The sequence below is a fragment of the Nilaparvata lugens genome, chromosome 7, assembly GCF_014356525.2.
Source record: "Nilaparvata lugens isolate BPH chromosome 7, ASM1435652v1, whole genome shotgun sequence".
In the NCBI taxonomy this organism is placed as follows: Eukaryota; Metazoa; Arthropoda; class Insecta; order Hemiptera; family Delphacidae; genus Nilaparvata; species Nilaparvata lugens.
In genome coordinates this window covers 43,693,839-43,711,032 of record NC_052510.1, presented here as the reverse complement: position 1 = coordinate 43,711,032, position 17,194 = coordinate 43,693,839, and the positions used below count along the sequence as shown (strand labels likewise).

At 35.3% G+C, this 17,194-nt stretch overlaps 1 protein-coding gene across 1 annotated transcript; it reads right to left on the bottom strand.

Moving 5' to 3' along the window:
- Positions 1 to 211: 211 nt before the first annotated feature.
- On the bottom strand, positions 212 to 15,947 carry LOC111049141 (nascent polypeptide-associated complex subunit alpha, muscle-specific form; the record flags this gene model as incomplete). The annotated part of the gene is given in 10 exon segments (XM_039432827.1): positions 212 to 1,363; positions 3,866 to 4,235; positions 4,626 to 4,909; positions 6,691 to 6,858; positions 8,020 to 8,174; positions 9,948 to 10,135; positions 11,186 to 11,449; positions 11,987 to 12,297; positions 14,249 to 14,486; positions 15,556 to 15,947. Coding segments are annotated over 10 exon segments (2,514 nt in total). The 3' UTR covers positions 212 to 1,217.
- Between the last annotated feature and the right edge of the window lie 1,247 nt (positions 15,948 to 17,194).

Sequence of the window (17,194 nt, the reverse complement as noted above, 5' to 3'; positions counted from 1 at the left end):
CGCGATAATATCTTCGAATCTTCGAGTTTGAAGGACAAAGGACACATTTTTTGTGTAGTTGAGAAGTTGATATTGTGGTAATTATTCATATTGAATGAAAAAGACTAAGAAATTGTCAAAAAACCACTGATTTATTGATAATTAGAAAGACCGGTTTCGGTTATTACACCATTGTCAATCTCTGATAAACTTATCAGAGATTGACAATGGTGTAATAACCGAAACCGGTCTTTCTAATTATCAATAAATCAGTGGTTTTTTGACAAGTTCTTAGTCTTTTTCATTCAATACAAAGGACACACCTTAAAATGCCGTTTTAAATTAAGATTATTATCTTGAACTTTATCTTGTTCTAATCTTGAACTTAGAATGGACCTTCTCCCTTCAGTAAATAAGGTTTTTAACCTCGCTTTGTTAGTGTCAATTCAATTCATAGTAATCATTTCCCCCAATATAATTATTATATAATATATTTGCATGTATTTTTTATGCTTCTGCATATAACATATTTTTTCTTGTTTTTCCATGATAATAAACAAATTCATATACAATACATACATTCTTCTATTGTGAATAGAAATCAACTAAACAATAAGCTTCAATGTTTCCAAAACTACTGTTTCCTGAACAATAAATTAAACGCTTTATAATCGATTTATACCCATTAAAACAATTCAACAGCTCACTCACAGAACGACAACAAAAATACTCCAGAAACCTTATCAAAAATCTAGTGCACCCCACCTGTTTGCATTGCAACAAGTTGCACAACTTCCAGCTGACAGAACAGATGTATGGCAACAAGTGGTAATACAAACTGGCCTTGACAAGGTACACAAGGGAGGGCAACATTTCAACTTGTAAAACTACTCAATTGGCTACATAGACCACTGCATCAGTGTCCAAAATGTCCCTCACTTTAACCATATAATCCTTGCTGCTGTATTTCATACCCAATTACTGTCTGATAACATTACTGTGTATACCCACACTGTCTCCCATGCTCATTGCATAACATAGCCACAACACTGCCTCTCTTACTGTACTGCATACCCACACTCTCACAAGATTACTGTAAACGTATGCTGTATTGCATACCAAAAATGTCTCATAACATTAATGTATATGCTGCTTTGCATACCCATACTGTCTTATAATATTACTGTATATGTACACACACTACACAAGTATAGAATTCACTTGGCAAAATATATAGTCTACTTCTTGCGCGTTTTAGCGGCGGCAGCCCTGCGCTCCCTGTCCTTGGTGGGTGACGTATCGTTGGCAGCGGTCGTTGTACTGTCTGTAGCCGCCGTCGCCACTGGTGTCACCGTACTGCCGTTAGCCGGTGCCGCCACCGTACCTGTAAATTTTCGTCAGAACTTTTACACAAGTAAATACCTGCGCTGCAACGAGGGAGCACTGGGGAAAGGACAGCCGACGAAAAGAGTGACACCTTGCTACAACACAAACAACTCCCCAAATTAAAAATCAACTCAAATAAAAATCTACTACTTGATTAAAGTGACATTCACAATCAACTGTCCGCCCGCATTGGTTCAATTTGAAGCATTGATATTTTTCATAAATGAACATTATAATCTTTTATAAGGAATATTGGCAGTTCAAAATGAGTCTCACATATCTATGAGACATTTAGTTTACCTAAAACCATAGTACTCCATTGAAGATTACTTATATAAACTTTTCAAGACATGAGGGTATCCCGAAAAAGTGTAACCACCACTCTTCTCTAAAAAAATGTGTTTAGTATAGTTAAAAGTTTTCTGTAACCAGAATTATTTTGATTTTTAGTCTTTGTAGTTGAAAAATTTATATTTTGGGTGTTGATCAGCAATCATTTTCACTAGTGATGACGCTTGGGCTTTACTTTAGAACTGTTTATAAATCTCAAAAAACAATTGAAGTATATAAGATAACCTATGTATTTTGTTCATCTCATTTTCTGTAAATATATTTTTATGGAAATTATATCAATTTAAATTTGAATAATGAGAAGTTTGTTACAGAGGTTATTGATAAATTTTTAAAAGCATGCTCACTGAAGTACACCACATAGTATGCTAAAAAGGCGAACTTTCACATTTGAAGAGGGTTAAATAAATTGTATTAGATTGGTGAAAAGGTGGTATTGATTGTAAAAAATTGTAAATAGATTAATAATAAAATGTCATAAAAATGTGAAACTGGTCCTGAATATCTAAGCTTGTTAATAGTTTGTGGATGAGTCATGAAAAAGCAAAACTAGTTTCTCTATATTTTAATAAATAAGGGTTATGACAACTAGAGACACCCTTTTTATTCAATCAGGATATCCACCACAATATCACCCTCACTACTTCACAGAAAACTCCAGCTTCAACTTACTATCTCCTACTATCAGTTCATTACTAATCTACACACCCACACACAAAACGTTATCAGCTACAGAACAAAACAAAATATTAAACATTTAAAAATCCAAATTCAGTAACAGCAACTGATATTCGAAAACATTCCATTCTACCTGAATCACTGTATATTAAAACACATCTAGCAAATTCAAAGCCACCAACAGAAATCTTTCAAATCATCAAGTCTCAGTCCGAAATCGTAAACACCATGCAAAATCAACAGAAAACTTTATAATATATTACAGCCATCTTCAATTGCAATTCAGAAAAAAATATGAATTGCCAATAAAAAAATATAATCGTATGGCTTTTATTGGTGGCGATTCCCTGACGAAAGTTTCACTTCGTCTGAGTATATAATTTATGCCGTATATACGGTATCAGCTATATAGTTTACAATTAGACTATATATCAGTAGACAATTATGACAAATGACAAATGAGTAGACAATTATATATCAGCAGGGACCGACAATTAACGTGCCCATCCGATAACCGAGGAATGACCCGGCTAAAAATATTCGGGATTGAATACAGGACCTCTAGGCTGCTACACAATCACTATATCCATTAGACCACGGATCACTAATTTACAATAAAATTGATCATTACATACTTCATAAATAAATATTGACGAATGAATCCACTCTAAACCAGTAGAGTAGCTAACTAAAAAAAAAAACTTTAACGGCGTCAAATCAATTGCAACAATTTAGAATTCACAGGTGGTGAGGGGGCAAAATAGGGCACTACTCAACAATCAATATTAATAAGAAACTGTACAGGAAGATAAGAACAATGGTTGACGTTGACGTATACGAAAATTATCATTTTTCAACTCTACCATTTCATTCATTTATTGCCAATATAACAATAGCATTATGAAACTTCACATATATCTTGTATTTATTAATTATGAATATTTGAATAAAATGTAATTTATTTAATCTTAATGCTTTTATTGGCAGAGAGATCATTTCGGATGTTCTGCCCCACCATGAAAATAAAATGTTAGGACACCATTCCAAAGAAAATATACAAAATGCAATGAAACAAATACATGAATCATAATTTTTAGGTAAAAATGACCGTAAAACTGTTCTGAATGTCAAAATAGTGTACATTTTATTCATACTGTGGCTCGACTAGCCGTCATTATGGGTGTATTTCTAACTGTCCAGCATTTCACATTTTCGTTATTATCTCGAATTATCAAAAAATTTAGAATTATAGGGTCTATCAATATCAGTTTTTTTGCTGATAATTCTCAACTCTGAAAAAGATTATTCACGTGATTCTGACAAAATTATAAATCATTATTCAATGTTTCCTGGAGATAAGGAGATTGCATTTTTCAACAAAAAAAAATGTTCCTCAGTGCAAAGCATGGGTTACCTGCTAGTATATTATTTATAATACAAAACAAAAAATACAACATGATCAACTACTCACTTCTCGTTTTGGACGCCTTCTCGTCGCTACTACTAGCCGCCGCTGGAGACGCGGTGGCGTCTGGTGACGCCGCCTCTGCCTTCCGCGCGCGTTTCGCTGCCCCCGCAGCCGCCTGCACTGGGGGTGGCGCACTCTCAACGGACCTTTTCCGCTTTCCGGTGGCGGCTGCTGCCCCTTTGGCAGTGGTTTCTTCTGCGGGTTTCTTCTTGGCGGCGGCAGCAGCCGCTGGGGGCGGTTTGGGTGTCGCACGCTTGGAGGTCGTTGGTGTGGGGGCGGCGGCTGCTACCGCCCCACGCGCCTTACGCCCCCGGCCCGTGGTTGCTGGCGTTGCCACCTCTTTCTTTTTGCTTGTCGTTGGGGTGGCTGTTATCTGAAAACAAATTCAAAATCACTTGTCAGTGATGTCACTAGTTAATAACACTCTTTAGTGAAGTCGCATCACATGAGTGTCACAATTTTATGCCATAAGCCACATGTGTACGAAAAGAAAAGTGTATTCAGTGAGTGAGTAGTGTATACGATTCTAGAAACTGACATTGGAACAAGTTTTACGATGTTTTTGATAACAAATAAGCCTTTACTGACTTTGTCGTTAGTAAAATTCACATTCTCATCCCATGCAAGTTTAAATAATGTAATTTTAAATAATATGTATTGCTAATAACATCGTATCCTATGATGTACAAGTGAGGTTCAAAAGCATTATTTCAAATCAGGATCAGCTCTATGGTGGCCACAGCCCTATGATGTTGATACCAACCTTCCTCTTTAGCTTCTTGCTATCCTCCTGCTCCTCCTCCTCCTCGCTACTCTCCTCCTCCTCCTCCTCCGACTCGTCCTCCTCACTTTCCTCCTCTTGGGCGACGACCACCTTGGCAGGGCGTCCGCGGCCGCGTCGCTGCGAGGTGCGCGCTGGTTTCTGCGCAGCAGCAGCTGCTCCCCGCTTCTTCTTGGGCGTTTCTGCAGCAGCTGCAGCCGCAGCCGCCGCTTTCCGCGCTGCCTTCTTCTTCAGCTGCGACTCGTCACGGAACAGCGACAAATCCACTGCAAAAATAATTAGAAACAAATAAATGAAACCAGTGGTTTATCTGCACGAGTGACATCTGCAATATTAGACATCTTTATTCGCCACAGACAAAAGAAGCAACATGAACAGCAAGACATAAACCATTGAATGCATAATGAGAAACCCAGCTGGTCATATAGTTTACAGTAGCTAATTGAAGGTTGGAAAAATAAATCGAGTGTCCCATGCAAAACTATCATTTATCTCCGGAGAACTTATTACTGGAGTTGTGTCTACATTAGGCACCCATTACACCTACATACATTTTGATAATGTTGGAGAAATATGTATTCCGTCGAAATATCGATCAGATTGTGACAAGTTATATGGATTTGCAAATAAACCTATGCGTATAATTACAGGAGTGAAATCCTGAGAGAAAATACGAAATTCAACTCGACACCTATCACTGATTAACCTTAAAAAAAAAGAAAAAGGGGAAAACAAAAAAATTCAAAAATCTGAGAGAAATTCACTGATGAAGCTTCAAAACAATCTTAATTTGAATCTGTATTCAATCTATAATTCTAATTAAATGTTATTTGTGAGTTGTTTGAAGAAACTAAGTGTTTTTCATAGGAAGATAAACATAAACTCAAATCCTTCAATTTTGATTGGAAGACAAGCGACAATATAATATATCCAATAACATAATATATGCTGCCATATACGTACAACCATATCAAAATACAGGATGTCTCACGAGAGTGAGACAGCTATCATATCAGCTATGAACAGCCGAAGACCATAGATTCAACATGAAATTTGAAAAAAAAAATGTCCAGCAACATTTTCTTATACGACCTTAGTTTTCAAGATGTATGAATTTTCGATATTTTTGAAAAACATCAATAACTAGAAAACTATCAGTCAAATCTGAACATCAGGGAAATTGTCCAAGTATTTTTATTTTTTATTCTGATTTGTCTAAATAACCTAAAAGATGATGTTCAATTATGTGGGAGGTTGAGTTTATACTTTTTTATTCTTTCAAATAACAATAAGATGATATTATTATAAATGTTTTAATTATTGAATAATGAACACAAATAATGAAAAGTTTTTTGATCAGCTCTTTTTTGATCACCTTTCTTAGTTCCATGTTAGCGGCTGGAACGGGTACTCTTTCCGGCCTAGGCCGGAAAGAAACCTGTTCTGACGTCAGACGAGAGTCATCTGCAAACAATGTCTTTCAGATCTACGTAGGGACTGGAAAACAGCTGCTTTCTGTGCAGTGTGGCGAAAAAGTACATTCGTCGAGTTCACAGCCAAACTTCAAACAGTATGGTATGGTAGCTTCTAAAAATTAAAAAAAAATCCAAACAAAGGAACAAATCTAATGAATCTTATTGAATATTTCTTCCTCTTCCCAACCATATCCTAAGAATTGGATTTTGACTGATAGTTTTCTAATTATTGATGTTTTTTCAAAAATATCGAGAAATCGATATTTTGAAAACCAAGGATATGGTAAACTAAGGTTGATAAAGACTCGAAAACTAAGGTCGATATAAGAAAATTTTACTTGACAAATTTTGTTACAAATTTCACGTAGAATGTATGGTCTTCGGCTGTTACACCTTTCGTCAGCCCTTGAAGAACTCAATAAACTTGAGTGTATATAAGAAATGACATTGAGTGATTGAGTAATACGGCAAGGCAGAACTTCCAAAAGGATCTATCTGCAAATAAAACCCATAAGAATAAACAAATAAATAGTGCTAGTTTGAGGACTGCTGAGGCGAATGCTGAGACTTACGTCCATCAGGGTGTTCTTCGGTGACAGGGGGCTTCTCGGAAACTCCCTTCTCAACGTCAATTGCCCTTTTCAGTATGCTCTCTGTGCGCTGCAATTCCACCTCGGGAAGACGGTACTTCTCTTTCTCCAATTTCTGCATGTTCAGGTTGGTCAGGATACAGTCGAAATCTGAAATATAGATAAAGTTAATTTATAGATAGAGAAATAAATATGTTGAAAAATACAAGGAGTGATTCAGACACTTTATTTATTCATTAATACAATTATCACGAATCATTTATGAATATGATCAGGAAAGAACAACAGGCATAGCCCAAAACTATTCTCTTCCCAAATTTTATATTTTTAATATATAAAATTCAATTCAAATTATTTTATATATTATAATATACGGTATAATAACATGTCCATAAAAATAGGTTATGCTCTTACTGTGGGAGGTTGGAGTTCAATTTCTATCCAAAAATATATTTAGTCTTGTTAATAAATATTAACAATTAACTAACTATTATTACCTAATAATTATTAATTAACTAACTATTGTTGGTATATATTATCTTGTTAATAAAGAGTCTCTAAAACGAGTCTGATAAATCATAGAAACTCTTGATTAATTCCAAATTAAAGCATGAAAAATAAATATGTTGAAAAGTACAAGGAACGATTTTAAATTTTCCATAGTTATTTGCAAGCCTGGAATGACTGATTCTATCAGTAGCATATATTATGATATATAGTCATATTGAGCATGTATACTATATCGCCGTATCAAGGATGAAGGAGCTAGTCAATCTTATTGTCCAAGGAACTCAATCAAAAAATTTGTATTGGTATTTGGAAGTTTATTGTAGCATTCGATAGTTATCGTCAAGCATACAAGCGAAACCACAACGGACGAATCGAACATCAAGTCAGAAATAGGAACTTGCCAAGATCGTTAAAAAATTCTAGAAGTTTGTCAAGAAGGAAAGAGGTTAGGACACACAATAATCTATTCATCGGAAGGATGGACAAAATAGCAAAGTTTGAGCTTATGTATGTATAAAATTGATCGGCTGTTAATTTCTTGACTCGTTTACAATGCTTGGGCCATTGAATCTACAGGGTTATTGAATCTAGAGGTAATGATATAAACCTATAGATACAATGAATGGTCCATTGAATTCAATAAGTCTCCAAGGAAACGGGCCTAATACTCTTATATTTAAATAATACACGCCTAATACTCTTATATTTAAATAATACACAATTGAATGTTTATTTTGATAAAACTTAAAGACATAGTATTTATAAAAGTTAATAGTAATATAAGATGTCAATGTCTTGTACCTGTTGTGTCATAGAAGTCAGGCGAGTATACTCCCTTCCCACCCTCTTCAGACAGCCAACGAATTTTGATTTTCGCACTGCTCTTGTAGATATTCTGCATCGCTTGGCAAATGTAGAAACTGCCTTCCGCGTTTCGCACGGCCAGAAATTCGTTTCTGGAACAAATTTATCACCATTTTTAAATTTCAAAAACAATTCGAAATTAATTTAATTTAATTTTCAATAACTGAAACTATTCAATAACTGAGAGTACTCAATCACATTTCAATAATTCCAGAAATCTTCAAGTTAATTATTATTATATCTGTAATGCAATTTAATACTGTCATATTTCTATCTTGCAACCTTAAAAGCCTTCAGACGGAACAATTCTAAACTCGTATTCGACAGTACAAGCCAACAAATTCAATACAAAATAAAATAATCTAAAGGTGAAAAAATTGAGACACCAATAAGTATAGAAACGTGATAATGCAGTTATTTGGATAATAATAGCAAATGAAAAGTAAAGAGAAGATTCCTATCTGAATTTGTTCAAGATGATCCTCCATCCAATCTCATTCACTCCAAACAGTTTCTCCAAAAACAGATACTGAGGAAAAATACTATCTAGAGTGAGTTTTCAGGTTATAACGTAATTATCTGAGGATGGTTGGTTATAGGCCTTTTTTCAATTCTTCAAGATTTTATTACGTCAAGTTTTCAGTTCTTCAAGTTTTAAAATAGACCCTTGCGGAACACGGGTTACCTGCTAGTATTCAATAAAAAAATCTCACTATTGGTGTACAGGCGAAGAACGCTGTAGGCCTACAGGTGACCAAAGAGGAGCTCAATGTAAATCATTTCTAACAGTTGAAGCTGTTTAGTGAAACGTCACACGTTACTTTAATACAACTAGTAACTATACTCTAGTGAGGTTCACTTTATAATGGCAGTAAACGATTGACAATAGTGTTGCTATCCTTGTCTATCATGCAACACAGCAGATAGAGCTATCTCTCTCTCTCTCTCTAGCTTTGCAATGTTGTCAATTGGCCAAAAATATTTCATTTTTACTTTTGACAGTGACTGTACAAATTTGAACAAAAAGTTCTCAGCCGCCTTTTTTTCTTCATTCTGCCAAAATACTTCAGTACACAAGTAGCATAATTATTGATTTAAAATGTATTTTTGAATAAATGAAATAAATTTTAGATATTACCGTATAAGAAACACAAATTTACCTGGATTGACAGTTTAAAAGTTGATAACTTTGCTGACCATCGTAGACTTTGTCCATGCTTCAGTTAGTCTACCGGTGTACCGGTAACTTATAGGTTAGGCCTACTAGTACCGGTATAAATAATATTGAAAGGTTTTTTCAGAATTATTTCTAATAAAATTAGCTTATTATAAATATAATTTATATTATTTTTAAAAGAAATTAGAATAGAATACCTACCAAATAACTTAATTTCTGTTATTTTGAAGTTCAGATCACAGCTTTTTAAATTAGCCGCCATTTCAGGTTTGTATGAAAATGATAATCTGATCTTAGTTATGAAAGCAAAGTTTTGGATCAAATTATGAAAAAAGATATTTTATTGATGAGTTTAATTAATTTGACATGAAATTAATTATTAATCAAGGAAATTAAAACTATTATTAGAATTTAATGGGATGAACTGAGTAAGTGCTGTGTACAATCAGTGGCAAAATGGAGTCAATTTAAGAGACTTGGCAACATTGTTCTCCTATCTTTCTTTACTGTCATTATAACGTGGACCTCTCTATTGTAACTAGTTACTAAAGTAGTAGTATGGCTACTATAGTATACTATTTACTACTACTTCTACTTTACTGTAGTTTTAATAGTAACTACTTCTACTACTTACTACTAGTTAATATAATAGAAATAGAATGTAATGTGGTTGGGGGGTTATACAGACTTGTAGAAGGCAATGAGGCGTTCATCGTGGGCCTTGGCCGGCGTGGCTGTCTTGTTGAGCTTGGCGATGAGCGTCAACTCGGGAATGGGACTCTGGTAGGGCTGAGTGGGCAGGCGCACTCTCTTCGACTTCCGGTCATCCGCTTCACTTCCCTTCGACGCCGACGCTTCCGGTGTTGCCGATGGAGTCTAAGCAATCCAAACCAAAATACAAGAGTAAATAAATATCGACGAAATCTTAATTATTAAATTTTTAGAACTGATAATAGTAACCATAATTTCATTGTTATACCGTCGGCTAGAGGAGTGCTTTACAAGAAAGTTCTACTCGTTAGGACAGAAACAGACAGAAGGAAATGTAGTTGAATGGTTCCAAAAAAGGAAAAAATATACAAAATTATCTTAGATTATTTATAAATTATAGTTGCTTTATTATATATTGATTTATTATTTATAGGTAAAATAATAACTGCAAATAATAACTGATTTTATCTCACAAATATTCCGCACATATAGAATTCTATTATAGAACATTCATTTTCTTTTGTCAATCTTAAATTTCTATGATATTAATTGATAAAATATGTTCAACAATTACTTTAATATTAATTATAATCCTTCATATGCTTCCAATTTTGATGAAAAATAAGAGGAGGATAAGAATTTGAAATATTATCCAGAATGCATGTTGAGAGCCACAAAAAGAAACAAAAGACTAATATCCCATATTATCCATTAACAATTCCAGTGAAATTTACTCCTTTTATAACAATCATTGATAAAATCATAACCTCCACAAGTTCACATGACCAAACTCTGAAATGAATGAATAAATTCATTTAATTTTCCAAAAACCAAATTTTATAACGCTTTACGAAATATAAGAATTAACTCTTACAAAAAAAAACAAAATCTTAAATGTCAACCGACCAAATCGTCCAAACGAATAAGGATTTGTAGTTGGAAAAATAATTGCCAATTTAGATGATAAAACTCAAATGTGAGTAAAACATTCAAGTCTTTGTCGTGGTCGGCAGGAAATCAAGAACTGGAGCAGTAGGTATGATTTAGTCGACAGAGGCCCGGTTGCACTAAAGCCGGTTAAATTTTAATCGAGATTCATTCCCCAAGAACCAATCAGAGAAGGCTTTTTGGTTTCTTTGATTTGCTCTCGTGAAATTAATCACAATTAACCGGCTTTTAAGCAACTGACACAAAGTGATCAAAAGAATTAGTAACCTTTGGTTCGCGTTTCCGTTTACTGCCGCGCGGTATGGTGGCCACCTTCATTTCGGCTTTGGGTGTGGCTGCGGCCGGAGGAGGGGTGGCTGCCTTAGGGGCGGCAGCAGCAGCAGCAGCTGTCGGTGCTGGAGGCGGCACTGTCTCCGCTACTGGTTTGGAGGGTGGCGCTGCCTTCACCGGACTGCTGCTGGCTGCCACTAGGGGTGGCGTTTGCTGGCTGGTGGCGGCGGCTGATGTAGGGGCGGCAGGTGCAGCGGCAACCTTCACATTCAACAAAAAGTAAATCATGAGTACGTTCATTTCAAGGATTCAATTTAAATAGATAAATAGCGAACGCTACCAGATGTTCAACTTCTTAACCAGATGTGATATTAATACTTGGTTTACTTTCAATTACTTATGCTTTTCTTACACTTCTTATTAATTTGCTTATTTTTATGTGGATCGCATGTACTGTATCTCTTATTTTTTCTTAGTAACTAGTAGCATAGCCACCTCTAATACATGTATTCAAAAAGAGATCTTTTGTAAAAGGTAGCATAGCCACCTCTAATACATGTATTAGAGGTGGCTATGCTAGTAGTTATTTTATGTTAGCAGCTGCTGTCAAGCAGCTGTTTTAGTTGGAGCATCTCGCTGATAACAAAACTTGAATGATGAACATGTTCATGTCCTGTTGTTAGTGGAGATCTTTTGTAAAATAACGTATTCAATAGAGTAAGAAATGTAATATTGAATGTAAAATGTGAAATACCCATATGAAACATAGAAACGCCTATTCATTTTAGTGCAGCCTACCTTGGAGGCAGCATTAGGACTGGCACTGGTCGCAGGGGGCTTCTGACAGGCGGTCTCTTTGGGGGCAGCAGCCGGAGGCGGTACAACCTTGTGGGCGGCGGGGGCCGCACTGGCTGCCTTGGAGGCGGCAGAGGGCGGTGCGGCAGCCGCCTTCGAAGGTGAGGATGACGAGTTGGTGGCGGCTGGAGCGGGGGCGGCGTTGTTCGTTTTGACCGGTTCGGCCGCAGTTGCGGCTGCGGTTGGCGGCTTGCTGGCCGCCAGCGGCGAACTACCAATTTCCGGTTTAGATGGCTGCGTGGCTGATGCTGACCCTGTCAATTCCAATTGAAATTATATTTATTGCCAAGAAAAATAATTCAACATAATGTTACACAAAGTTTCAAAAATATTTCAAACAAGCTAGAAAATCTTGAGATAGAGTTTTATTTGCATTTGAAACCATACTTTAAAAATGTTACCTCTCAAAATCATTAAAATATTGTTTATTTTTTCCTTTAATTAACATTCTATTTGAACTCGGTAATTAGAGCATATAATTTTCACTTCCACATCAAAATAATTGCATTAATCAATTAGTTTATTGATTTACAGTGCAGGGAGCATTAAAAGTACATTGAAATCCTTTCTCAACATTCAGTATCATTATTTTTATCGATATAATTATGATAAGATAATGGCACGTTTATACAAAAGTCTGTTAAAAAGTTCAACGGTGATTAAATGGTGAGTAATAGGCGGTGAGCAAACGTCCATTACTGCAATATAAAAATGGTGTAGGCACAATAGCAAGAGTATCCGTTGAAGCAATTCTAACAATTTGGATTAAATATTTTTCCACAGCAAGCCTCCGTTCTAGCAATGCTCACAGTTCCATGTAAATCTCACAATAGCAAGTTTATATAGAGATAATATATTTATGAGGCAAAAATGATACCCTACAGAAAATATATATTAAATAAATATAAATATATTCAAGCAATATGTTTTTATACAAAAAGCATAAATCGGATGAGAAAAACTAAGGATATCTTGTACCAAGGTCTATAGAAAGATATTTCTACCGACCTTGCCTTTTACTATTTCTCCCCCAAATTTAAGTAACATTAAAAAGTCCGAAATAGGGTTATGTCTTGTAGGTTTTCACTTCAACAAAATTTTTAGTTCAAAAATATGTATACAAAATACAAACCATATTTTCGAATTTAGATGTTTAAAATTATAATAATTGAACGAGAGCGTTAGCGAAGTTCTCACTTTTGACTTACTGAAGGCCAGAGTCGTTTTCTGTCTGTTTGTATGTTCGACAAGAACTTTGGAGGAAATTGATCAATCAGCTTCAAATTTTGAGCACGAATTCTTCAAACCTTTTTACAGGTCAAGTTCGTTGGACAACAAAATTGACTCACTCCTTTGTCCTTTTCCAGGATATAAAGATAACATTGAAAGTGCATGAGGAAAAAATTTGTTTTGATTTTATTATTATTTAGTCAGCTGGAATTAATTTCATGCTATTTATTTAATGTTTCCATTCATTTAAGAAAGTGATGCTATTTGGGAGATATCACACAGAAAGACTTTATGCGCCGACACATGATTTCAGCTGAATAATACTAATAAACATCAATTTATAAGTTCTATATTAACTCGCTTCCGTTAACGTCTGTCTGCCTGTCTGTAACATACACGTAATTGATAATACTACTTGTCATAGCAGTTGCTATTATTTTTTTTTGTTCAAAGTGTTAAATTTGTGAGTAGAAGCTACTAGTGTTCACTAACAGTTGATTATTCAATGTATAGGTACTCATTCATATCATTTATTAGTACCTTCAAATGTTGAGATCATTGAAACGGTTTAAGATGTACGGTACGGGTTTCGCCATTAATTTTCCTTTGAAATTCTGTATCAAAATCATGTATCACATGACCACCTTCCCATTTGAAAAATGAATTTGGATTCAAAATGAAGCCGGATTCGAAATGAAGTTGGATCCATAAGACGGATCCAACTTTACGGACATAAGTTTTTTTTTCAATTGGAATAGGATTCCCATGGAACCAACCTACTACTGTAATAATATCATACTTTTAAAATATCTCAGAGATCAATACAACAGTTCATGAGCGAGTTCTTTAACCCAGGGGTCTCTAGTTTATACCACTCATTCATTTTCAAAATGGAAAATATTCACTTATTGGAGAAATTTTTAAACAAGGATCGAATAACAAACTTACTCCTAATAGAATTGAAGCAATGCTGACCTGTATTGGAAGGCGTGGGCGCAGCGCTAGCATTGTTGGCTACGGCGGCCGCCTTGGAAGAGTGGTTCTCAGAGGGCGGCTTGGCTGCGGCAGGCGCAGGGGGCGGCACAGCTGCGGGGGCGGCAGGGGGCGGAGCCACCTGCTGTGGAGGCGGCGCCAGCGAAATGGCGGCTGTGTTGTTGGCGAGTGGAGGCGGTTGCTGGTCAGGTGCCATGCCGTTCGCTGTTGGCTTTGGTACCTTCAACAAAAACACCAGTCATTCCAAAGTCTGTCTACAAAATTTATGACGACCAGTAAATTTTATTAAAAATTTGTTCAATTTACATTTTCATGTTAATTATTCTCGTATATTATTTTTTTCTAGTCACATAAGGATGCCTGTGTATCTTCTAACGTTCTATCTAACTAATTGGGCACACAAAAATTGTTCTAAAATCTGTCTGGACGACTTGACAAAATTAAGAAATAGAAGTTTTGGTCAGCCTGTTTGTTTGCTCTATCCAATGAATAAATAAACAATTCGCTTTGCTAGCTCTGCCAATTCTATTTATTCATTTGAAATGTATTATTCATTTCTATTATTATATATGTATATTTCAATTATTATTGTATTACCAATTTGAGATATTTTCTACTAAAATCGTATTTTGTATGTTGGCGAAGTAAAGTTTATTATTACTATTATTATAAACAAAAATAAGACACGACATGAAACCTTTGCTTTCCTTGTAATAGGCAGGTTCTTCAAAAGAACGGTTTTAAAGGGACTAGTGCGAAAAATACCTTGGAAAGTGAAAATCAGGCTCAGTACGGGATGGATAGTAAAGATAAGTGATTCAAGAAACTTTATACAGAGGTTTCTATTTTATTTCTAATCATTGAAATTGATCATTTTCATACAAAAATAGTATTATATTGTATTTTGAATATCATGTACATTCTATTAATTTGATTGTATTTTAATGTAAATAAAACTCATTTTTCATTATTTTTTATTTAAAGTATCTTATTTTAGAGGCTAGTGCATGTTGAACATTTTTCATAATCGAGAATTACTGGGGTTTTTTTATGTCTTCAGGGGTTTCTAATACAGTGACATCATAAAAAAACAATGAAATAAACAAGATACTCTTCTGCTGTCAAAGCAAAATGTACCATAGTTTGCTTACATTTGTATTTTTTTCTGCACAGTATTTATATCGTACCTTCTGATTCTTTAAATTTTCAGTTCTTGTCTAACTGTTGTACGATCTATTTATACTGTTTTGTAAATTACAAATTTGCTGCAATCTATTCATAAAACTTACCTGCAAAGAAACAGGCTGCTGTTGAGGGGCGGTATCTCGCGGTTTCTCAGGGGTGGTCCGGATCTGTGGAGGCGGCGCCTGTATTGAGGCAGGCAACGGCTGAACGGAGGCGGGAATCTGCGGGGGCGGCACCTTGTGTTCGGCTATCAGACTAAGAGGTCTGGAGGCGGCACCTCCACCCGGGGGCGGTATCACCTTACTGGGACTGGAGGCAGTAGGCATCTTGGAAGGAGAGTTTCCTGGGGGCGGCACAACTAGTCCCGAGGGAACGACACCGCTTGGAGGCGGCACTACTGCCTTGGCCGCAGTGGGGGCCGGACCGCCTCCAGCCGAAGGGGGCGGTGCACCTGTTATCGGCGGCTTAACCGGTGAAGCGCTCATTGCACTCATCTCTTGTCAATCTGAAATTTTTTTAATAACATTAAGCTATTTTTTCCATAAAAATTCAAATTCAATAGAAAGAATAACGATAGATAATAAATTTTTCCGAGGATTATATAAGTTCCGACAGATGTTATCCTCGGTACCTTTTCTCTCACAAAGATTATATTGCATTTTGTACGATTATTGTAATCTAGACCCCCAGTTGCACAAAAGTATGATAACTTTTAATCCTGATTAAATGCAAACGACAACTAATAATAGGTTTTCTCTGAAAGGAAGACTGCTTTGATTGGTTCTTATGATTCAATTTGATCATGATTCAAATTTAACAGGCTTTTGTGCAACTGAGAGTTGCTATTTTTGTGCGAAATAATATCTTAAATAAAATTCAATTATCTGTAAGGTATTCTGTAGAAGAAAAATAAAATATTCTCTAATTTATAATAATGTACACAAAAAATGGCTACATGAGTAAAAAGAAAGTGTTGTAATTGCAAGATACGGGAATCAAGGATAGGTAAGTAGCACAATTCTTGACCTGAACAACAGTCTCTATAAATAAAAATTATTCAACGTTTGAAATCTGGTTCAGTGGAGCACAATAAGAAATGCTAACGTGTTCAGTTTTATTCCACTGAGTCAGCAATCTAAAAAAAATTAAAATTCTATCCACCACTAATAGAATTGCGGTCACTGTAGTTGGTTTGTGACCAATTTGAGGAAGCAAGGATGCATAACAAACTATTAATTATATACAAATTCTTACAAACAATATTCCTGAAAAATGTATTTAATGCAGGATTAATTTTGTACAAAAACTTGAAAACAATTTTTTTTATAAATCAGTAGGAGAAAACTAATCAATTGCGACAGCTCGTACACCAAAGTTCAATCACTTTACTTTACTGGGTCAAATGTCATCACAAAATTGAATTCAATCGATGTGATAACGACTGCATATTCCAGGTTAATCGTCGTTACATCATAATAAAAAAATTGAGTAATATTAACCGGTTAACGCGAAATTTTATAAGTAGGTAGTTATAAAATATTACGTATATTATATTACAGATGATTTGTTCTACTTGTAGAATAACTTCGATAAAAATATCACTGATTAGTGTTCGGAAGTTGATAGAAAAATGGAGACAAAACCCCAATTATGAATGATTACAATGAAATCAGTAATAATAAAAATAATCTCATAGTATAAACCGCAATTGACTTTTATCTCAATTGTGTGGCATTCCAGATT